The 24,464-nt window shown below is 42.4% G+C and overlaps 1 protein-coding gene across 7 annotated transcripts in view; it reads left to right on the top strand.

The window, feature by feature from the left end:
- The window catches only part of XPO6 (exportin 6), a 121,496-nt gene that overhangs the window by 90,206 nt on the left and 6,826 nt on the right, over nt 1–24,464 (top strand). For all 7 annotated transcript variants that reach the window (XM_036280821.1, XM_036280823.1, XM_036280825.1 and 4 more), the window contains 8 exons: nt 2,458–2,617; nt 6,401–6,493; nt 10,831–10,975; nt 12,809–12,955; nt 13,859–14,048; nt 21,546–21,701; nt 22,977–23,091; nt 23,264–23,435. In XM_036280821.1, the coding sequence (XP_036136714.1) occupies nt 2,458–2,617; nt 6,401–6,493; nt 10,831–10,975; nt 12,809–12,955; nt 13,859–14,048; nt 21,546–21,701; nt 22,977–23,091; nt 23,264–23,435 (1,178 nt within the window). The remainder of the gene's footprint in view (nt 1–2,457; nt 2,618–6,400; nt 6,494–10,830; nt 10,976–12,808; nt 12,956–13,858; nt 14,049–21,545; nt 21,702–22,976; nt 23,092–23,263; nt 23,436–24,464) is intronic.

Genomic DNA, 24,464 nt, shown 5'->3' with positions numbered 1-24,464 from the left:
GTTTACCCTGGGAATTGGTCACCTTGCCAGAACCCTGAAAATCTGAACATTCAGGAGTATCATTGTGATCCTTTTGTTAACCTGGAGACGAGGAGAGGAGTATTGTTGTCTCTCGTGTGACCCAGAATGACCAGAAATATCTCCCGGTCCTGTGTGTTCTGTGGGGTCATCTGGCTGGTGGTGTGGGGTGGTCCTCCTCTTGCTTTGACTGGGAGCTGGCTCACTCTTCTGGACGCCCACCTGGCGGCCTCACAGGGCTGCCTGCCGGCTGACAGTCCTGCACTCTGCACCAAGGCACTGGCCTCCATGTGGGGTGCAGGAGGGAGGAACAGGTGCCTGGAGGTTACGGAGCTGGCCTTTGTCACCGGCTCTCTCCTTGTGAGGTCCTTCCTTTTTGTGTGTGTGGTACGTGCCCTAGCAGGAACCAAACTCGGGACTCTCTGGCCTGCCGGCTGATGCTCAACCGCTGAGCCCAACTGGCCAGGGCGTGAAGTCCTTCCTTGAGCATCTTCTTCCTTTTGTTCTTCTGTTCCTTGGGATGTGCCCTGCTATAGCAATGCCCTGGCTCCTGTCCTCCCTTGGAGGCCTCAGAGGCTCTGTGCCCAGCCTGGTCACTTGGAATTTGGTGTAGAATCTGAGATATCACATTGTTGTTTCATCCACCAGTTTTTCATAGGTGTTTGGCCTTGGTGGTTTCTTCTCCACAGGTGTCACTTCTCCGTATTCACCTCTGAATGCTACAGTGAATATTCCCAAGGGTAGTAGGAGGAAATTAAGCCCCTGAGACGCCATGTCCTGCTGTCTAGTTTGCTCCCTGTTCTGTTATATTGAACTCATTTATGCATTTGTGGTTACTTGTGCTGTGTCAGGCACTGTGGGACACTGGGCATGGTCCTCATCCCCAAGGACTTGATCATAGCCAGTGAGAAGACTTGTCAATCGTTCTTCTCCGTCTGTGCACAAGGTGCCCTGGAGGAATGCAGAGGGCTAGGAGGCTTGTTCTCTGTCTGGAGAAAGGCAGGAAGGCCTTCCAGAAGAGAGAAAGCTTATGAGTCTGGAGTGTATGTAAGAGTGTACAAGGCAGGGGGGTGCGGTGGGCGGAGGATGAAATGGGGGTGGGGGCAGTCCAAGCAGGAACACCAGGTGTCTGGGGGTTATCAGTGGGTCCAGATGATAAAATGGAATAGTAGGAGGCAGTGAGGTCATGGGAGACCTGGAGTTGATGTTGGGAGTTCAGGCCCTTCCCCTTTAGCTGCAGAGAGCCCAGAAGGGTTTGATACCTTGCCTCAGGGGAGCTGTGTGCTTAGATCCGGGTTCTAGGAAGGTGCTTGTGGAGTGCCATGGGAGGAGGGTTGGTGATAGTCACATTGAGGCTCTCGCCTCCTGAGAGTAAAACCCAAAGTGGCAGTGGAGGGAGCAGGCTTAAAAAGCGTCTACAGAGGAGGTGTGGGATTGCAGGTGTCCTGTGGGCAGTGAGCTGTTACTGCCCCTCCCTCATCATTCTGGGAGGAGGAGCAGGACTTCGTCAGACTCAGGGCCTCTCCGCTGGCTTGACGATTCTTACTGCCTACTGTGGACCTTGGTGGTAGAGGGGCCCGAGGGGCAGGGAGGTTGCTGAACTGAGGATGTTTTCGTCTTTCACCTTTTTATCCTCCTTGCTTAGCTTAAAGAAATTATGTTGAAAACTAAGAGTTTCAGGCCTTAGAAAATCACTAGCTCCTTGTTTTTCATAAATGTTACAAACATTGAATAATGGTTTATAGTTTACAGGGTTTATTTAATGCATTCTATCTCAGTCCTTATAGTGGTCAATTAGATAGTAGCATTTTTTTTTTTCTGTTTTTTTCATTTGAAAGATGAGGAAACGGAGACTAAGATGGGCTCACTGAGGCACAGAGCCAGCAGTGGCAGGGAATCTGTCTTCTGAACCCAGCCCGGTGCTCTGTATTTCCTGTGTTCTTGAACCCTCTGGGTGCAGTGCTGCGTGCACCCTGTCCTTTGAGCAGGGATGAACCCTCGCTCTCAGCCATGGAGATGGCATTCTCTGACAGGGCATGTGTGGAAGGCAAGCAAGTTTGCAGTTGCTTAGACTGAGCTGAGGACTCCCACCCTGACCCATATTAGGCAAGTTTCCGGACTTCCCTGGGGGTGTGTTCTTGTATGTAAAGTTGGTGGCATCGATCCTTCCATCCTTCACAGGGTCAGGAGGAATCACAAGGCAGTTTGGTGCATATTAGCACCCCCTCCCCCAGCTGTCTGTCCCTCTTCCTCTGCTCTCTGTCCCTCCCTCTGGCTCTGGAGTGTATATGAGTCTGCTTTAGGTAGAGACTGGGCCAGTTTCCCGGCTTGGTCCCGGGAAGCAGACTGGGTGGTTGTATTTCAAGGACTGGTTTTGCTAAATGGAGATGGCCTGGGTGAGCAGTTGTCTGTCGTGGTAACTGAAGCATGTTGTTCCAGGACACAGGTTGAACATCACAGCAGAGAATGACTGCCGGCGACTGCACTGTTCCCTGAGAGACCTGAGCTCCCTGCTGCAGGCCGTGGGCCGGTTAGCCGAGTACTTTATTGGAGATGTGTTTGCTGCGAGGTTCAGTGATGCCCTCACAGTTGTGGAGAGGTAGGTGGGCGACCGCATCATGGAGCCATTCCCTCTGCAGAGTGCAGTTGTACCTTGTGTGAGGGGCAGCACAGTGCCAGCCAGCTTCTGCTCTGGCGCTAGGCAGAGCAAGGCTCTGCACCTGACAGGTGTGAATGTGGAGCCACTGCTGGGCCTCTCTGAATTTCCAGTTCCTCACCTATAAAATGGGCTGGACAGTATCTTTAGGTTTATTGGGAGAACTACTTAGCACAGGGCCTAGCATGTAGCAGACAATAATGTAATCTGTTATTTCATTGAAGATCTTGTAATAGCTATAAAGTCAGAATTAGCCTCCGAAGAAATCAGGAGAGCTCAATCTTCATGTCTTTCCTCATAGGATAGAGACATTAGGAAAGCCCTGTTAATTAACAAAAGCCAGGCAGGAGACACTGTCCAAGTAGGCAGCCAGATAGCAGAGGTGGGATTTTCCTCAGTCCTGCCCAGTGGGACTGGTTTTTCTAGTCCTGTGAGGGTCCTAAGGAGTTAAACCTGAGCATCCTCTAAGCCTGACCTGAGAGGTGCTTCCCAACCTTTCCACCACCAAGCTCCTTTCGTCACCCCCCTCTTCCCCCCCACCGGGTTCACAGCTGCCTTTGTTGAGGACCATGGTATACTATCTAGTCCTCCCTGTCTCCTCTTCGTTCATGGATTCCTACACTGAAAAAGTCATACCCTTGAAACTGAAGGTCATTTCATGGTAACCGGTGAGTTGATTAGCTCAAAACTGGGTCAGTGTGGGTCCAGCCTAAAGTCAAGACACCTGGGGCTTTCTTTGGCCCAGTACCCTGACATTGGTTACACCCCAAGGGGAAATCAAGCCCCAAGCCTAGTTACCTGCATATTCTCTTTAACTGTTACTCTTAGCTTAAAAGCAGAGATAACTGAGAATTTTTAAATTATTATTATTATTATTATTATTTTTTTTGGTATGTGCCCCTAGCGGGAACCGAACCTGGGGACTCTGGTCCGCAGGCCGATGCTCAACTGCTGAGTCAAACTGGCCAGGGCAAGAATTTTATAAATTTTTAAAAGCCAGATTCATATTACTAATAAAAACAGCATATAGTAGTAGGAAATTTTCAAAAGTGGTTTTGCACATTTTATTTCATTCTATACTTTGAGGGACAGATATTGTCCCCTTATCTATGAGTAAACTGTGGCTCAGGGAATGGTGAGTGTCTTGCTTCAGGTCACACAATTGGTGAGAGGGGGCACATGGCCTTGAACCAATTTCCTGAGTCCAAAAACTGGGCTCTTTCCAAACCACAGAGCTTCTACTTCCAGAATACCCTTTCCTCTTCTTGCATTAGTCCAATTTCCAGTGTTGATTAGCATGACTGGAACATGTCTTTCTGTCTGAAATTCATTTTTAAAATTTTATACTTGAGTGGTAGATCCCAAATCTTTATTTTGTATTTGATTAGGTTTGTAGGCTCAGTGCTAATGATACTTAGCTATTTTGTCTTCAGTATAAAATAAAGTGTGAGGAAGCTCCTTGTTATGATCTTAATAGTGTGATTATCAGTATTTCAAGTTATAGGTTACATAAAATAAATCTAATAATAATACTGCTAAACAGCCCTGGCTGGTGTGGCTCAGTTGGTTGGAGCATCGTCTGGTATGCCAAAAGGTGGCAGGTTTGATCCCCGGTCAGGGCACATGTGGGAGGCAATTGATCTCTCTCTCTCTCTCTCTCTCTCTCTCTCTCTCTCCCCCCCCCCCTCTATCCTTCCTCTCTAAAATTCAATTTAAAAAATTTTTTTAACTCTGCTAAACATAGAAATATTAAGACACACTTAGAAGTCCATTTTTATTTATTTATTTATTTACTTTTTATCTTCACCCGAGGACATTTTTCCATTTTTTGTTCAGATAGAGTGGGGGGGAGGGGGGAGAGAGAGAAACATCGACGTGAAAGGGACACATCGAGTGGTTGCCACCCGCACAACCCAACCAGGGGTGGGGACAAACTGCAAACGAGGTACGTGCCCTTAGCGGAAACCGAACTCAGGTCTCTCTGGACCACAAGCTGATACTCTAACTGCTGAGCCAAACTGGCCAGGGCCATTTTTATTTATTTTTTAAAATATGTTTTTTATTAGAGAGAGAGAGAGGAAGGGAGAGAACGATAGAAACATCGATGAGAGAGAAACATCGATTGTCTGCATCCTGCATGCCTCACACTGGGGATCGAGTCTGCAACCTGGGCATGTGCCCTGACCAGGAATTGAACTGTAACCTCTCAGTTTTTGGGTTGACACTCAATGCATTGAGCCATACCAGCCAAGCTAGAAGTCCATTTTAAGAGATGAACATCATTAAAGAATGCTGTATAATGTAAAAACAGAATGTAAAGTCAAATATTATATGGCTCCACTTACATGAGGTATTTAGAGTGGTACAAGTCATAGAGACAGAAAAAAGAGTGATGGTTGCCAGGGGCTGGGGGCCTGGGTATGGAACGGAGAGTTATGTAATGGGTAGAGTTTCAGTTTGGGAAGAAGAAAATGGACAGTGGTGATGGCCACACAGTCAGTGCACATAATGCCAATGGACTGTACACTTGCTGTGTGAGTGTAAAGAAGGGATAATAATTTAAAGTTAGATACCAGGTACACATTGGTATATTGCTTACTGGCAGTAACCATTTGGTTTCTAGTGATCACCTCCACCCCCTTCCCAGGACTTCAGATTGGGAACCCTTGACTCTTCTACCCTCACTTTCTTGGCTGACTGGAAATACCCCCTTCTGCCTGCTCTCCAGCCCTGAATAATTTGTGGCTCAAGCTTGTGGCTTTCTAATAAAGTTCTGTTTTCCCCCTGCATCAGAGAGGAGCATTTTTCAGAGTATTGTCCATATGCGCCAGAGCCTCGGATGCTTTTCAGAGATGCCTATTTCTAGATCCCTCCTCACAGCTACATAGTTGGTCTGTGGGGTCAGGTCAGGGAGTTTGCATTTGTAATAAGTTCCGCAGTTGGTTCTTAGGCTCAGTGAAGTTTGAGAGTCTCTGCCCCGTAGATTGAGGGGGAAAAATACATGCTGTCTTCCCTGGTGTCCAGTTTAGTTTACTTACAGTAAGCACAGAGGGAACTCAGCCGGGTCTCCGGTTTCCCCGTGACTCATAAAGGATGTCTGTCTGCAATGAAAGAGGCATTTTCCATTTCCCAGTAGAGCTGGCTATTAGTTATTTTAGTTAATGCTTGTTTGTATACAATGAGCCCTTGGGCAACAGTGGATTCAGCAGTTTGCTCCTGAAATAATTGTGCTTGTAATTAACAATACCTCAATTTAATTCTTGAAAGCCTCCCCACACATTTTATCATAAACATTTGTAAATTTTCAGAAAAGTTGAAAAATTATACAAGGAAGACCCATATATACCCATAATTTAAATTTTACAGTGGTATATTTTCTTTATCATATATTTATCCACTTGAAACATTTACTTTTTAAAAAGAAATTTATTGTGGTAAAATATAAAAAACAAAAGTTTCAATTGTAATCATTTTTATTGTATATAGTATATCATATTCTCTGTGTTGGATATTTATATTATTTTTCAAATGTTTTTGATGCTATATATAATGGTTTAGTTAGTATTATTTGTATATAAATCTTTGCGCACATCTCAGATTATATCTTTGGAAAAAGATTGCAGTCTGGTCTCTATTCTTGGGACCTTTGTTTGGTACCTTGTCTATCTTGTCTTATTTTAGTCCATAAGCTGAATGTTTTTTTCTTACCTGCTTCTTTGCCAACAGGTTGGTCAAAGTCACTCTGTATGGGTCTCAGATAAAACTGTACAACATTGAAACTGCTGTGCCATCAGTATTGAAACCTGATCTCATTGATGTGTAAGTAGAGTTCTGTGTTTGTGTTTCTCAGGAAAGACCTGTCCTCCAGTCTCTCATTTATAGATGAAAAGGAACACCTCCAAATCTAGAAAGAGAAAGATGGCTTGACTGTATACATGGGTGCAGGGGATGGAGTAAGGGACTTAATCAGGCAGACGAGAGCTGGGAGTAGAAGATGTATGGAGTAGGCATTTCAGGAGGAAGGAACAGCACAAGGCAAGACAGTGTTGGGGAGTCACACACTTGGGGAGATGGTGAGCAGTTCGTGTGGTTGAAGATGAGGCTGATAGGTATGTTGGGACGAAGGTGGAAACAGTTTGAATGCCATGAATCTTCTCCTGTAGAGCAGTGGCTGAAACTGTAGTGTACCAAAGACTTCCTTGGTGAACACCTTCCTTCAGAGATTCTGATGACAGAAGATGGCATAGGCTCAGGTATCTGCGTGTTAAACTAGAACCTCGGTGATTGTGAAGCAGGATGTCCAGGGACCACATTTTGAGAAACTTTATATAGACAGTGGGAAGCCATTAGGAAAGTGACATATAAAAGTGTTAGAGCAGCGATTTTCAACCTTTTTCATCTCATGGCACATATAAACTAATTACTAAAATTACCAAAATTTTGCCAATCTGACAAAAAATAGGTATAATTTTGTTTCATTTCCAGCAGTTGGCTATTGTGTTGGCTGTTGTCATTTTTTTATTTGACAGTCTAAGGGAAAAGAGGTCAGTGCTTCTGACAAAATAGTCAGGTGTTGCATATTTTAAAAATTCTTGTGGCATACCAGTTGAAAATCCCTGGGATAGAGGAATGGAGCACAGGGATGGGCCATATCCCAGAGATCACACAGCCCAGAAGGCTTGCTCTAGACTAGAGTAGGGGCTGGCAAACAATCATTGGTGCCAAATCCGGCCCACTGCCAGCTTTTGTAAATGAAGTTTTATTGGCACACAGTCATGTCCATCCATTTACATATTGTCTGTGGCTGCTTTTGCACCACAGTGGCAGAGTAGAATAATTGTGAGAGGGTATACAGCTTTCAAAGCCTAGAAATACTGGTTATTACAGTAAAAAATGTGCTGACCCCTGTTCTAGAACATTCTTGAGCTGTAAATTAGATAAATGATAGAATCTTTTTAGTATGATGGTGTACATTTATAAAATATTGCTTTCCTGTTTGAGAAGTTAAAGCTGTGAAGCTTCTCCTGAGAAAGATGCAGATTTTCTCATAAACAGTACCTTAGACACACCATCAGGAAGTTGTAGAACCCCTCCCTTCAGCCTTCAAGGGCTCTATAAATTTGATAGATTGCAATTCTTTTTTTTTTTTTTATCCTCACCCAAGGACATTTATCTTCAGACAGAGCTGGAGGGAGAGAGGGTGGAAGAGAGAGAGAGAAACATCAATGTGAGATAGACACATCAAGTGGTTGCCACCCACACAACCCCAACTGGGGCCGGGGACAAACTGCAACCAAAGTATGAGCCCTTAACAGGAACTGAACCCGGATCTCTCTGGTCCGCAGGCCAACACTCTAACCGCTGAGCCAAAACAGCCAGGGCAGATTAACTACATTTCCTAGAATATGAAGGCAGACTCTGATGTCCTTCCTCTTTACTTTTGGTACTCAGAACTTAAATGGATCAAAGATTCTAAATACAAAATAACTGCCTGGTCACTATGAATTTAAAATTCTCAATACCTGTATTTTCTTACTTTAAGGTACTTAGTACTTTTTCTTACTTAACATCTTACTTTGGAAAAGTTCACACCTGTAGCAAAGAGGGAAAATGAAACGAACACTCTAACACTCTTAGGCTAGACTCATCAATTATAAATGTTTTGCCACATTTGTTCTTGTTAATTGTGCTTTCTGTTTGTGTACACACATACATTTTTTGTGTGATCTATTTTAAAATAAATTGCAGTAATGTGTCACTGCACTAGTAAATCCTTTTAGTATGTATCTCCTAGCAATAAGGTCATTCTCCTGCATAACCATAATACCATGATCAACCCTCAAAAACTGTCATGGATACAGCAATATCATCTAGTATTTTTGAGAGAGAGAAAGAGAGAATATACACACATATATATATACAATATTCAAATTTTCCCAATTATTGTCTCAGGAATGTCTTTTTTTATCTTCACCCGAGGACATTTTTGCATTTATCTTCAAATAGAGCGGGAGGGAGACAGGTAGGGAGGGAGACAGAGAGAGAAACACACACACATTGACTGGTTGCTGCTTACACGACCCCACCTGGGGCCTGGGATGAAGCACAGGTGCCCTTAGTGGGAACCAAACTCGGGACTCTCGGGTCTGTGGGTTGACGCTCTAACCGCTGAACCAAACTGGCCAGGGCCTTTCTTTTTTGATCCAAAACATAGCTAATTATGAATTACAAATTAAATTGGTCTCTTATAATCTAGAACAGTTCTCCCAGTTGTGCATGTTGTGGGGTAAAGGAATAGAAATAGGGAGGGAGAGAGAGACTGACATTTAGGAGATTCAGCCCTTACTTTTTTTCTTTCCTTGAAGCAAATCTTTAAAATCCGGATTTGTCTAACTGTTTTACTACTGTAGTATTAGATTGAGGCTAAACATTTTTAGCAAGAATACTCCAGAGGTGATGGTGTGTCCTTCCTCTTGCATCTCGTCTAGAGGCAATTGAGGTCATTCTGCCCTATAATTGTTGATGCTAAGTTTGATTTTCAAGTGGTGCCTGCCTGTGTCCTAGTTCTGTCCAGTGAAAGGTCCTAGTAGCAGTGACCCCCGGTGGCAGTGCTATCCCTAGTACCCAGGCTCTTGGTTTCTAAGGGACATTCTCCACTAAAAGGAACCAGAGCTCCTGGGAGAAATATTCCAAGTTTGGGGCGGGGTGATCCTGGAAAATCTTACTGAGTCAGTAAGGAGGAAAGTGCTCAGGGAATGTTAGGAAAGGGATGCAGGGACTAGGCTGAAAGGATTTTTTCTATCTGGACTTGATACTTGATTATCAAGAAAGAACAAGAATAATAATGGATTATAACGTTGACTATAAGAGTTCTATGCATCTGTAGTGATTTTAAAAAAGATGGAGAAAAAGCTCTTTTTTTTTTTTACAGAAGAATGCCTACTAATGAATAGAAAAGGAAAGATAGAATTAGAAAAATCACCAGTGTAATAATGATTTACATGGGGATCCTCAGTGGGTGACAAAACCATGGGTATTTGTTCGGGAACGGTATATTTACATAGTGTCAGAGTGTCACTTCTCATTACTTCTTATAGGAAAGGGAGAAATCACATTTAGATTGATTGGAAGGCGTGGTGCTGTATGCTCTGAGACAGCTGCCTCAATTTGTTTAAGATTTACTCTCTTGCCCATCTGGTGTGGCTCAGTTGGTTGAAAATCATCACATGCATCAAGAAGTTACTGGTTTGATTCCTGGTCAGGGCACATGCCGGGTTGCGGGCTCGATCCCCATCTCTCTCCCTCTCCATTTCTCTCTCTAAAATCAATAAAAATGTATTTTAAATTTTTTTCCCTTTATTGATTTTTAGAGAAAGAGAGCAATTGAGAGGCAGAGAGAGATAGAAACATCAATGAGAGAGAACATCAATTGGCTGCCTCCTGCATGCTCCCAGCTGGGATCAGGCCCACAACCTGGGCATGTGTCCTGACCGGGATTTGAACTGGCGACCTCTTGGTGCATGGGTCGACATTCAGCCACTGAGCCACACTTGCTGGACTAAAAACATATTTAAAAAAAAAAAGACTTTTGGAAAAAAAAAAGATTTATTATCTTTGATGAATTCTGGGCTTTTACAGTGTATAATGTAGTATAGAATTGGTAGAAACAAATAGTCTTTGCCTCCTCTAGAGTTGTCCCCTAACCGGATACAGTGTATGGTGTGATGGAAGCTTAAACTGGAGAATCATGTATCAAGTTACTTTTAGAGCTCTAATAACTGGTAGTTGTCTATGCCCTGATTTACAGCTATGATTGTCATGTTCCAAAGTCAACACAGTATCACTTAAGTTCTTTGGTTCTATTTTTTTATTTATCATTCTCTCAGGGATGCTCACGTGTGTCACAGAAAGATGAAGTCAGATCTGGTAGACCTTCATTAACTGCCTTTTGTATTCTGGGCAGTGGTGGCAATATTTAGATGATGAATTTTAATTTTTAGGTTTGACATGAGCAAGTAAATGATTTCCCTGTTGTTGGACAGATCCTGACACAGTAAACTCAGTGGCTGGAATTTTTACCTGCTATAGAAGCAACATTTAATGCTAATATATGTTGACCTTAACCTTTAAAATGGCATCTTCTCTCCTTTTTGCAGGCATGCTCAGTCCCTGGCTGCTCTGCAAGCTTACTCTCACTGGTTAGCACAGTATTGCAACGAAGCTCATCGGCAGAACACACAGCAGTTTGTCACGCTCATCTCCACTACCATGGATGCAGTCACACCTCTAATCAGCACCAAGGTCTTGAACAGCGAAGGCTGCACCTTTTACCTAACTCTGTGTCTGTCCTTCTGTCCATGTACCCACTTATTATTAAATCAAAATATTACATAGCATTAGACCCATAATTCTTACCATCATAATACAGACTACATGCCATTTTCTGTTCCTTTAAGTTGTAGTTCACATAAATGCAAATAATATTTTTAGTTCTTTAAGTCCTACATGAATGCATGCTTATGTGAAAAAGTAAAATATGGTTCAAATGTATGAACTAAAAAGTTATGGTACTCTAATCCCTTCCTCCAAAACATTTGCTTTCGCCCTGGCATGTTGCTCAATGGTTAGAGCATTGGCCCACAGACCAGTCTCCCAGGTTCGGTTCCCGCTAAGGGCACCTACCTTGGTTGCAGTTTGTCCCTGGCCCCAGTTGGGGTTGTGTGAGTGGCAGTCAGTCGATGTGTCTCTCTCACATCGATGTTTCTCTCTCTCTCTCTTCCTCTCTCCCTCCCACTCTATCTGAAGATAAATGCAGAAATGTCCTCAGGTGAGGATTAAAAAAAACAAAACATTTTGCTTTCCACAGTTAAGCACTATCAACAGGTGGTTGTGTGTCCTTCAAACATGTTTCTGTTTACATACATAAGGGAAAGTTTGTACACAGCTGCAGATACAGCTTCTTTTGCTTAACCATATGCTTTGGAGACTTCACGGGTGTGGAGCAACGTTAGCTTTTCAAATTGCCCAGTGTTATTTTGTAATGGGCATATATTATACTTTTCTTATTGATGAAAATTAGATTCTTGTAGGCTGGATTACTGGAAGTGGAATTGCTGGGTTGAAGGTTATATCTATGTAAACTTTGATAGATTCTATTAAGTTGTCCTCCAGGAAGACCAGTTTGTGTTATTAGATGTGTATAAATGCATGTTTTTGTTTGTTTGTTTGTTTTTAATGGTTTTAGTCATACAGAACATTCTGTACCACCTTTAACAGGATCATGTATTATTTTTCACAAATTTCTTTTGTGTTTATAATTGTAATTTGTATATAATACCCCATGAGGGATATGTTTCATACTTTACCTAACCATTGCTGGACTTTTAGTAGCTGCCATTTGGAAAAGGTCATTACAGATACTTCTGAAAAGTGTGTATTTATGAACGAACATAACTTTATCCTTTCAGGTAATTTTCTTAGAATAAGTGGGATTATAGAGTTAAAGGTTAAGAATATTATGTGCTTCTAGGAAATTATAATAATGTTTCTTTCCTAAACATCCTATATACCCCTGACTCTTTCATTTGCTGTTTTCATTATAGTCTTACCAGCATTAGGTTTTTTCTATAAGCAGTTATCTCTTCTGTTAATTTGAAAAGGCCATAACGGTACTTGAATCAAGTTTTTGATTGGCATGTTGAGGTGAAGTGAGTAGGAGAGCCAGGCGTGACGTGGAGTGCAGAGGTGGGGCCGAGAGAGATCTTGGCTTGGTTGGGCAAGAGGAATGAGATGAACAGTCCCCGTTGTTTGAATGATATGCCAAGGATTTTGCCATGAGGTGTAAGAGCTGATAGGAAACCACTGTAGATTCTTGAGTTGAAAAGTGACTGAGCTCAAATGTGCTGTGACAGGAGTGACTGGAGATGCTGATTCTGGCTGGAGGGCAGGAGCTGTGGACAAGGCAAAAGAAGAAGATGCCGTTTGGATGGGCGTCATTGTAGGAAAACATTGAGATAGAGCCTACATGGTACAATTTGGCAGCCAAGAATCATGTTTAGCTTGTGGCTAAACAAAGATCTTGTAATACCAGTCCCAGGGGATGCAGTGAGCTGACATGTCCTCTTTCCTCTTCAGGTCCAAGACAAGCTGCTGCTATCTGCGTGCCACCTACTGGTTTCACTGGCCACCACCGTGAGGCCCGTCTTTCTGATCAGCATCCCTGCAGTGCAGAAAGTGTTCAACAGAATCACCGATGCCTCTGCCCAGCGACTTGTTGACAAGGTGAAGCCCGGGGTTACCCTGGAGTCACTGGAGTGATGTGGCTCAGCCTCAGAGGAGCTGATGAAGAGAGTGGCCATTCTTTCTGTACGCAGATCTTAATGGCCAGGCCAGTGGAGATGGCTTTCTTACATGTGGGCACTGACACAGCCTCAGGGCTCTCTCGTAGCGTCCTTCCCCATGCGGGCAGTGTGTGGATTCAGACACAAAAAGTTCCTGAGATGCACAGAGCTGGTGCTGCTTTTTTTTGAATTTATGTTATTTACTGGGGTGAAGCTTATGCTACTTGGAGAGCTGGTGATTTGGCTGGTGTTGTGAGAGCCTTTGCATTCTTTTGGTTTAAATAGTTTGTTTTTATTCTTGTTATATGTTTGTTTTCTGAGGGTTGAGACACTTCAGATAAGTATATTTTCTTAAAGTCCTCCTGGGAAGCTCAGGTTAGACGTTTAGACACAAACAACACAGGGATGGAATCAGAGCAATTAATTAAGAGCACCTGGGTGTGAATGTATTGCTTGTGGCCTGACACTCCGGGCACGTTGATTATAAGGGATTCTCTTAACAGCCCTGTTCTGAGTAGGTCCTCCGAGGTGTCAGAAGCCAGCAGCAGAGAGACTAGTTAGATTCAGTGTCTGCAGTGCCTGATTTCTCTCTGATGCTTCAAGTATCAGCAATAATTACTGAGGCTGGCCCTGGGGTGTGTTAGACCCACAGCTGGTGTTACTGCTTCCATTTCTCTCCTCCCAGGGTTCCCTTAGGGTTGGCCAAAGCCCCAGATCCAGGTTATAAGAAAGGAGCCTTGGAGGCCTGAGCTCAGTGTGTGCTACAGACCATGTGAGGCACGGCTGCCCTGCTGTCTATTGCTCTTGAACTTCTCATGATGGGTGCCTTTGGGGTCTCTTCCAGGCTCAGGTGTTGGTGTGCCGAGCCCTTTCTAATATCCTGCTGCTTCCATGGCCAAACCTCCCGGAGAATGAGCAGCAGTGGCCTGTGCGCTCCATCAACCACGCCAGCCTCATCTCTGCACTCTCCCGGGACTATCGCAACCTGAAGCCCAGTGCTGTTGCCCCACAGAGGAAGATGCCCCTGGACGATAGTAAGTGGCCCCTAGGCAGGGACATCCTTGGGGGGGAGGGAGGGCAGGCATTGTTCTTTCTTTGTGGCAGATTAGGTTTGTACTTGAGGCTCCTGAGGTGAATTAACTTGTCCATAGTCACACAGCTGCTCAGTAGAAGAGTTGGACTTGAGGGGTAGAATCCACTTACCTGTGGAAGTCAGCAAACACATCAGCTGGATCTATTTTCTGAATGCAGGATGCCCCTTCTCTTATTTAAAATGTAAAAAATAAGAAAATTGTTTATTGAGGGCCTGTGGATTAAAAAAAAATATTCTGCAGTGATTATTGACCCATTTCAGATACTTGCATAAGCAAGCAAGGCAGTTCGCATATACACTGGGGAAAAAGAATCTAAGAATTATCTTTTGAAACGGTTTTTAACCTTTCTCCAAATAACAACTATTTCAGAAGCTTTGAAAGGGCTTGACATCTTCACAAGTGGCACAGAATTGACTGTTTAAATTAAAGAGGCAGAAGAAAATGAATCAAGAGAACTCAATAAGTCAAGTAGAAGGTATCAGATTTCTCTGAAAAATCTTCCTGAAATAATTATTGTAGATAAAATTTAAAAATACAGTCTGTTTCACAATAAGAAAACAATGGGACATTATTGACCAACATTATTTATAGAATACCAATGGAAATGCTTTGTGAAATGTCAGAAATGGTAATACTCAACATTTAAAAAAACAATACTTTTCTAATTAGGAACACTAACGTGCTCATTGTTCAAAAATATTAGAATAGTATAAAGAAGAAAAGAGAAACTCTTACATTTCACCAGCTTTAGTACTTTATCTTGTTGGATAAGAATGGCTGACTTGCTGAGGGCATACTGTGTAAGGGCATACTTGCCCCAACCATCTTCCATCACCAGATCTCCGCCTGTGCCAGCATCAGCCTTCAGCGTCTGGTATTTGTCTAATCCTGAGTGTTTTACATTCAGTAATTCATTTAATTGCCACATCAGCATTATGAGTTAGGTACTGTGAATTATTCTGATTTTATCCATGAGGAAACTTAACGTGGGGGAAGATTAAGTAAGGTGCCCAGGGGTTATATACAGCTATATAGAACCATGCGTTATAAAGTTTAATGGTTTTCTTTTCTCACTTTATCTTACATGTCCTATAGCAGTCAGTATAGGCTAGGTTATGTATGCTATGTGTCACAGATAGTTCCAAAAGCTTAGTGGCTTAATGCAGGGAAAATTTTATTTCTTGTTAATATCACATGTCCAACGTGGGTCAGGGTTTGGGGGAGGTCCTGCTCATTCTAGTCACTCAAGGACCCAGGATTATGAAGGGTCTATTTTAATTTGTGTTTACACTGGGAAAGGCCCTTGCTTAGAAGGGACACTTATTTCCACTCATTTTTTTGGCCGGAACGTATGGTTATATGGCCATGGTTTAACTTCAGAGGGGGTGGAAACTATGATGCCACCGCGTGCTGGAAATATTTACTGAATAGCTTTAATGATTTCCACATTGATTGTAATTAAAAACAGTTAATGAGTGTGTGCTGTGTGCTAGGCGCTGGCTGAGAACTTCACATGCATGATTTCATTTAGTCTTTCCTGGGGTCCTGTGAGGTATATCTTGTTGTCCTCATTCTCCAAGTAATAAAATGAAGGCCTGGAAAGATATTCCTGGCCCAGCTTTATGCTATGGAATTTTTCTAACCTACAGAATAGTTGAAGGAATAAGAAAATAAACAACTGTATATCTTTCACCAGAATTCACCAGTTATTAATATTTTGTCATACTTGTGTTCTCACCACTTATACATACTTTTTCTTTTTAACTGAGCTGTTTAAAGTAAGTTGCAGACATTGGCACTTTATTCCTGAATATTTAAAGTTTATCTTTGAGAACAAGATATTCTCATATATAACCAAAACACCATTAATACAACCAGGCTGTGTAACATTGTTAGACTAATGTTGTTTAACATATAGACCCATTCACGTTTTCCCTGGTCATTACCAAAATTTCCAGTTTTGCTCTTACAAAATCCAGGATACTATCAAGGAGCATGTGTTATTTTTGGTTGCCACATCTCTTTAGTCTCTTTTAATATAGACAAGCATCCCTGCCTTTTCTTTTTCGTGGCCATTGACATATTTGAAGAGTCCAGGCCTGTTTTTTGTTTGTTGTTTTGTTATTTGTAGAATGGCCTATAATCTTGTTCTGATTGCTTCCAGCAACTTTTGGCAGGAATACCACCGTGATATGTACTTCCTATTGCATAGCTTCAGGCATTGTCTGCCAATGTCTCCATTGCAGAGGTGTCCCCCCCACCCCTGCCTGGCAGGTGTAAGTTGCTCAGGGTCAAAGAGAGAGAGCTGGGAGCAGAAGTCAGACTTGGGTCTGCATGGCTCCAGATCCTTGCTCTTTACTATATTGCCCCTTTCTTCTTAAGCATTGTTTATAATTGCTTTGTAATATCCGAGTTATGGAAGTAACACAGTTTACATCCCTATTCTATTACCATGTATTTAATGCCGCTTTCAGTTTTTTACTTGTACATTTTTGTGAATAAATCTTATTTTTTTGTTGTTTCAATTTCTTTACACATCAAAGGGTCATATGTGGGTTTCTTGACTCATGGCCTTTTCTCCTAACCTGCTTTCCTTGTGCCTTACGTATTCTTGGGGAAATGTCTTCCCCAAGTGCAGTTTCCTGGGGGTAAAAGTCCCTGTGCTATAGTAGTTGTGAGTGGCTTCTTGATCAGTACTATGGGTGTGCCTTTTTCTTTGCTTTCCAACAGCCCTGTGACCAACCTTTAGTGGGCCAGGCCTGTTGTGAGCCATTATCTTCTTTCATGCTCAGTCCTATGAGGGAGGTGGTGTTATCTTTCCACATCTTCAGATGAAGAAACTGAGACTCAGAATCTAGCAGAGTCAGGAGTCAAACCTGATTCCATCTATCTCCCAAGCATGGACTTTTTCTGTGTACCCTTCCCTAGAACCCTCTTTAGTCCCCAGAAGCTGGTGAGTTCTGGGGTCAGGGCAATCCAGAGAGCACGGCCAGGTGGAGGGCAGCTCTGGTAGCTTGGCACTGGAGTTGTGCCAGGGCTGAGGCCGCCAAGCTCAGGCTGAGCCATGGTGGGCTTCTTGGGGAAGCAGTGCCTAAGGGGAAGACACCCTAGCAGTGCTGGGAAGTGATGACAGCTTTTCTCTGCTGGACCCTCTGATATACCAGACACTTACTAGAATTATTCTGAACCTTGTCTCTGATCTTCACAGCAACTCTGCAGAGTTGAGGCTTTTGGTGTCCTTAGTGTACTGACACGGACCCTGCCCCGGTGTATTGCCACCCAGTGATCATCTGCCGTTCACATCCAGGCTCCTCTGATCCGGGCCCTTGCTCTCTCTTCTGAACTCTGCCTGTTTGCTGGCCACCAGCTCTGTTTTCCCATATGCTATATGGAGTCATCCAGTGAGCTCTTACGTTAGGGTATTGTTAGAAGTACATATTGTCAACAATATGTACTATAATACAGCATAATAATAACAGTTATACCTATTGTCACATGCCCATTAGGCCAAGGAGTGATTAAGCAGTTTATTTCTGAATACATCAGCAGTAGATGTTGTCATCTTCAAAATAATATAGTCAGTTGTTTTACCAGCAGTATGGGTTTATTCAGGAATGGCAGAGATTGCAATTGGAGGCAAACTGGAGTTGCTTGTTAGAGTTCCAATTTGTGGTCACCACATAAAGTCCTTTTCTCAAGATTTCTTTTCTATAAACTTTCTGTAACTTTTCATATCAATTAGGTTATTTCCTGTCTTTTTTCTTTCTTATTTTGGAATAATCGTTTTACTTTAGGACAAAATTACTTTCTTTCCCCCCTTACCAAAAACTATATCTCTACTCTTCATACCTTCTTTCATTGAAAATACATATCCTACATTTCACAGTCATTTTCTTTCTTTCCTACTATTTTTTAGTAGTTTTTTTTTAAAAAAAACCTCTTTTTTCTGACAATTTCAATTCAAATTGAAGTCAATTTTAAACACTTACAAAGCTTATCTAAATTGCCTTGCATTATATGCAATGAATATAAACTCTTTCTACAGTTAAAATGAGCCACATGCACTTTGGAATTATAGTATGAGATTTATTCATGTCTTTGTGAGGCTGGGGATGATTAGAACAGACAGGGGCAATAGGATCCCCACATTACTGCTGAATAGTATTGCTCTGTATTAGTAGGCAAAATAAAGATTTGAAAGATGGGACAACAACTTTTAAACTTATGGCAGAGCTATAAATATCTGGGAAGCCACCACCAGAATTCCCGGCCTTGCTAGTAATGATAAGAAATGGGAAGTTCTTTTAAATAAAGATGACTGCCTGGCTACGAACCTGAACAGACCAGGCAGCAGCGTATGAGCCTATCAAAGAGTGATTATGGCCTGCCTTGAGTTAGCCCTGTGTGTGAATAAGACAGAAAGGGTGCTTGTTCTTGTATTGGCCTTTCAGCCGGCTGCACAGACACTTTTGTTTGCTCAGTTCACTGTGGTGTAAGCGCAGTGGCTTTCAAATGTTGGGTCATTTCATAGCAAGAACTATAGTGTATATTATGGCCCATACATAACAAATAAAAATTTAATAAATGGACATGTTTTTCCTATTTTCAGTATATGCCATGCATATACTACATTTTGCATTTTATAAAACGATTTTCTTATTTATATATAGATAACAAATCTATACTCTATTTGTAGAATGTAGATAGAATTAAAGATATGTATTATCCATTTGTCAGTATTGACAAATATGGATACTATGTATATTTTCTATTTAAGTAAAAGTTGATCATCACTCAACATGGTATCTCGCCAGATTTTGCAGTAAATCTTTCTGCAGTAGGAGAAAGCTCTCATGGGAGTTCCGTTGCTTCTTATCTTCCATGGGGTGCCTGCTGCTTTATCTGCATTCTCTCAGCATCAGTGCTGTCTATTTGTGCAGAGTTAACTTATGCTTGTTACTCAAGTGTTGACATTTTCTTTTTGTTTCATTTGTATTTTTAGCCCTTCTAACTTTTTAAACTATTTGGAATCTTTGCTTTCCTTTGAAAACTAGAAAGCAGGCACTTGTGACTGTTTTTCATGTATTCGTATCCAGTAGAAGATTAACAAAGTTATAAATACATTTCAAAATTTTTGGAAGTATATTGTTTCTATAATAAATTTTTTGGGGGTAAAAACTAAAATGCCATAAGTAGTTAAACTTATTTTTAGCATTTAATGTTTATTGTCATTGCAAATGATTTAGATATTCAATGAATATCTGTTACTTGATTTTTACTTTATTTGTATTTATTTAAATTACTTGTTTTTAACAGTTACACTGGGATTGGACATTAAACAGCTAATAACCATTATCTTAAGTTATTTTTCTTGCTGACAAATTTTGTAACAGATAATATGAACTTACTTGATTTTTTTCAGTAAACCTAGGTAAAATAAAAGTATCATGCTAATAATTCTAAAGATATGCCTGTTTTAATTAAACCAACAACCTGGAACAATGTTAACGCTGGATATATTCCCTGAAATTCATTTGGGTTAGTTTTCATTACATTTCTGAGAGTGTGCTTAATTTATATAAGTGCTTAATTTTTTTTTTAATCCTCACCTGAGGACATTTTTCCATTTTTTGTTCAGATAGAGTGGGAGGGAGAGGGAGGAAAAGAGAGAAACATCGACATGAAAGGGACACATCGGGTGACTGCCTTCCACACGACCCAACCAGGGCCTGGGACAAACTGCAATCGAGGTACACGCCTTTAGCAAGAACCGAACCCGGGTCTCTCTGGACCACAGGCCGACACTCTGACCGCTGAGCCAAACCAGCCAGGGCAGTGCTTAATCTTTTAAAGCTCAGTAAATAGATCTCTTTGCAGATCAATTTTGGTAATACCATTCAGAGGTAGAAAAATGTCACATACACATACATATATGTAGACAATACAGGTAGACAGAAACAGATTTTTAAAAATATTAGCCATGTTCAGGCATGAAACTCAAAAGAATAGTTGGATCCAAATTGTGTTTCCAGGAGATGGATGGACTAAGTTAAGGTTGCCTGCTCAGATGGTCAAAGTTATATTTTAAAGAAAATTTGCACACTGTAAGGATTTTTTGTAGAGCAGTTTTTGGAGTTATTTTGTCCTTTAGAAGCTTCTGCATACCAACAAAGAATTCATTGTTTCAGAGATTTGGAATTCTGTCTTTTAAGGGTGCCCCTTAAAGGTAATTAACTTGAAACAAGGTTCCCCAGAATGGCCATTGTAATTCCAAACACAAGGAGTACTCATCAGGAATGGCAGTGTCTTGATAAAAACAAAAAATGAAACATTTAAGTAGGTCTCAAATAAAGTCTGAGAACTCAACCAAAGGGAGGGCCCTTGGCATCTGACAGGTTTACCTAACCAAAAGGAAAAAGACAGCGTATGGAAGCGGAGAGCACAACAGGCTCAAGTGGGTGCCTCACAAAGTTCCAGGGGTGGTTAGTTCCTCAGCGGTTTGTCGCCTTTGGATCCCACGTCTGACACCATATAATGTCACCTCAAAAATAAAATAATTATTTTACCAGAAAAATGGGTTTATTTGGGAATAACAGAGAATTGCAATTTGGGACAAGCAAAATGTAGCAAGCCACAGGCAAGTCCAAAGAGACAAAGGGTAGGGCAGCTTTTAGGCGGAAACTGAGGAGGATTGTTCTGCACTGAAGTTTATTGTAGGAGAAGAGTTGGAGGTGGTGGCAGTTTCTCATTCGCTGCAAGTGTTGGTTAGTGCATTGTTGCTATGGCAGGGAGGGGCCTTTCTTTTTCTTAAAAGCAGGAGATGAAATTCATAAGTGGAAAATGACCTCTCTTGCCAAAACAATGCTTACCTTCTTTCTGCTGGTTATGTAGGCTGCAACTAGAAGTTCATGTGTGGAAGTCCCCCCTCAGGGCTTCCCCACACTGTTTTAGTGAGGTTCTCTTTGTCTTCATGATGGGCGTGGCAGGTGCTGTGTGTATTACCAGGCTAGGGTCATATTTGGAGTTGAAGGAGAGTGTTTGATCTACAGAGTGTCCATTCTTTCCTGTGGCAGTTATCTGTGACACTTATTTTCTCACCAGTTTGTTCACCATTTTAGAATCTCAAGTCCAAGGCGTCTAACCTGAGGGTACATTTGATCTTTTCTTTTCTGTGGACTTGTTTCTGGTGGATAGAAGCAGAATAGAGGGAAAAACTAAGCAGGCAACTAGAGTTCTGACAGTAAAAAGGGAAAAAAAGAAGGAAAGGAAGAAAAGGAGAGAGAGAGAACTCAATCAAGAGAGACTGACCTTTTAGGAAGATGCCTGTGCTCCTATCTGCTGAATACCCTTGCAGATTCTTCTCCTTCCCTTGTGTTCCCTCTTACTCTTCTTTATCCTCATACAAGTCATAACGTGCAACTTAATCTTGATTTGCAGCCAAAGTGATTATCCACCAGACACTTAGTGTCTTAGAAGACATCGTGGAGAATATCTCTGGGGAATCCACCAAGTCCCGGCAGATCTGCTACCATTCACTGCAGGAATCCGTTCAGGTCTCCCTGGCCCTCTTTCCAGCTTTTATTCATCAATCAGGTAGGAGCTGGCCATAGGCCTCACAAGGGCCAGAGCAACTGCTTAGCTCTGTAGAGCACACCAAGTCAGCAGCACAGGCCTTGATACCGAGGGCAGAGGGCAGTGAGGTTTATTTGGGGAGGCTTCATATAGGCCTTATAACTGTGTCAGGTGGCACTGAATCACTTGCCTTGTTTTTATCTTGAAGGCTTTGTCTTCTGCCATGTGGAACATAAATGGCTGAGAGTATTAGGGCATTATACAGGAAAGGAAGGAACTTTTTTCCATAAGTGCTACTTACTTATAAGGCAAGATGGGTTTGAGATGGCGTCCCACACCCTGCTCTATCACTGTCACTGACAGAGGCTCTGCCTAGCTCTGTGCAGGAATGTGAGAGCATTTGCAGTAGTAGTCTTCTCAGTCTGATGAGATATTGAGAGTTTCTTAGCAAAAATTTACTGATTGCCTCTTTTTTTAAATCCTCACCCGAGGATATTTTTCCATTGATTTTTAGAGAGAGTGGAAGGGAAGGAGGAATATAGAGAGAGAAACATTAATGTGAGAGAGACACATTGATTAAGTTGCCCCCTGCATGACCCCGGCCAGGGCCAGGGATTGAACCTGCACCCCAGATACATGCCTTTGACTGGAATCAAACCCGTGACCCTTTGCTCTGCAGGCCGAGGCTCTGACCACTGAGCAAAACGGGCCAGGGTTTGCCTCTTGTGAGCAGAGTTTGTGTGTTTAGAGCCAAAATATACCGTACAAGATGATCATTTAGATCTGGAAGTGGAACAACATTAAATGTAACCAGTGTTTTCTGAAAATAATGCATTTAATGGACCAGGGCCTTGCCATCTGAACACACTGTCATTATCCACTTTTTAGCCACTTAACCCCTGACTTAATCCCAACTGCAGGGATTGTTGGTCATAGAGAGAAATCACTAAAGCACTCAGGTGTTGACCCAATTGAATAGTTCCATCAGTGTGTGTGCAAAACAGTCCATCTGCAGGGAAGACTCTGAACATGGCCGGGCTGGGCGGTGAGGGCGCTTCAGTTCCTATGGTGAGCCATCAAGCAGAGTCTCGCCGCACCAGAGCTGTTTTCTCAGCATGTCCTTGATCACTTCCCACTTTCCATCACGGGCTCTGATGGTGTTGGGGAAATTTCTTCCAGCAGGAAGCTGTAGAGAGAGATGATAGTGCAGATTGCAAGAGGAAGTCAGTTAAGCCGAGGGCTTCCGTTTATCCCTGTGCGCATGCCTCTAATCATTTGCTTTGTCCCTTTGTTTAGATGTAACTGATGAGATGCTGAGCTTTTTCCTCACTTTGTTTCGAGGCCTTAGAGTACAGATGGGTGTGCCTTTTACTGAACAGATCATACAGACTTTCCTCAATATGTTTACCAGGTAACCACACGCCTGTTGTCCATGCTTTTCAAATTTCAAGTGAGAAGTAGTGGGACCCGGCTACAAAGTGGGGGACTTTTTGCTCCTCTTCTTCACTTGCCACAGTGTTGGTTTTCATGCTGGTCCCAGAGGAACCATTCCTTGGCTACTGTGTGGTTTCTTTTGTCTGCAGAGAACAATTAGCCGAGAGCATCCTTCATGAAGGCAGCACTGGCTGCCGGGTGGTTGAGAAGTTCCTGAAGATCCTGCAAGTGGTGGTACAGGAGCCAGGCCAGGTGTTCAAGCCCTTCCTCCCTAGCATCATCTCCCTGTGCATGGAGCAGGTGTATCCCATTGTGGCCGAGGTATGAGAGGCGGGGTGCTCCCTCGTGCTGCTTCCGTCTAGTTGGGAAGGGAATGAAATATTAAGGAAAATGCATTGTATTTTAAATCTAATGTGTTAGCTATTTTATTGTTTTTTATACATTGCTTTAAAAAATTTTTTTTTTCTTTATTGATTTTAGAGAGAGGGAGGAAGGGGGGGAGAGAGAGAGAAACATCGATGAGAGAGAACATCGATTGGCCACCTCCTGCACGCCCCCCACTGGGGATGGGGCCCACAACCTGGGCTTGTGCCCTGACCAGGAATCAAACCGGCACCTCTCAGTACATGGGTTGACGCTCAACCACTGAGCCACACCAGCTGGGCTGTATATTGCTTTTTTCCAAGAAAGAATGCCTTTAGCTTGGTATAGTGTTTTCATATTAGTTGAGTTAATAAGAACTAATTCAGTGTAATCAAGGTTGGTTGGTAAATAAGATCAACCTCCCATGGCAAACAATTTATAACTTTAGGTGAATGTATAGTTTTCTACAGCAAACATTATAACAAATGTACTGTACTTTTCCATCCAGAACATTGATGATCTCAAGGATACAAGGCAGGTTTTGAGAATGATTCAGAGCTTTCCTTGTCATTGGGAAGCTCTTTGTTCTTAGAAAATAGATGGACATGCAGCATGACAAGATCCAGAATCAGTATAGATAAACTAAATCTTATGTAATAGTTATGTAAATAAGAGCTAACTTTTTTAACAGCCCAAATTAAGGCTTAGATCTGAGTCTACTTACTTTACATCATTAAACATACACAGGCCCTGTAAGGATACCTGCCATGGGAGCCCATGCCTTCTGTCTCCAGTTCATCTTAATCGGGCTGAATTAAATATATCTGGGCTTGCCCTGGCCGGTTTTCCCAGTGGTTAGAGCGTCGGCCTGCAGTCCAGAGAGACCTAGGTTCGGTTCCCGCTAAGGGTGCATGCCTCGGTTGCAGTTTGTCCCTGGCCCTGGTTGGTTGTGCGGGTGGCAGCCACTCGATGTGTCCCTTTCACGTC

This window comes from Molossus molossus, unplaced genomic scaffold (genome assembly GCF_014108415.1).
Source record: "Molossus molossus isolate mMolMol1 unplaced genomic scaffold, mMolMol1.p scaffold_m16_p_3, whole genome shotgun sequence".
Taxonomy (NCBI): domain Eukaryota; kingdom Metazoa; phylum Chordata; class Mammalia; order Chiroptera; family Molossidae; genus Molossus; species Molossus molossus.
This window is presented reverse-complemented; position numbering and strand designations above follow the sequence as displayed.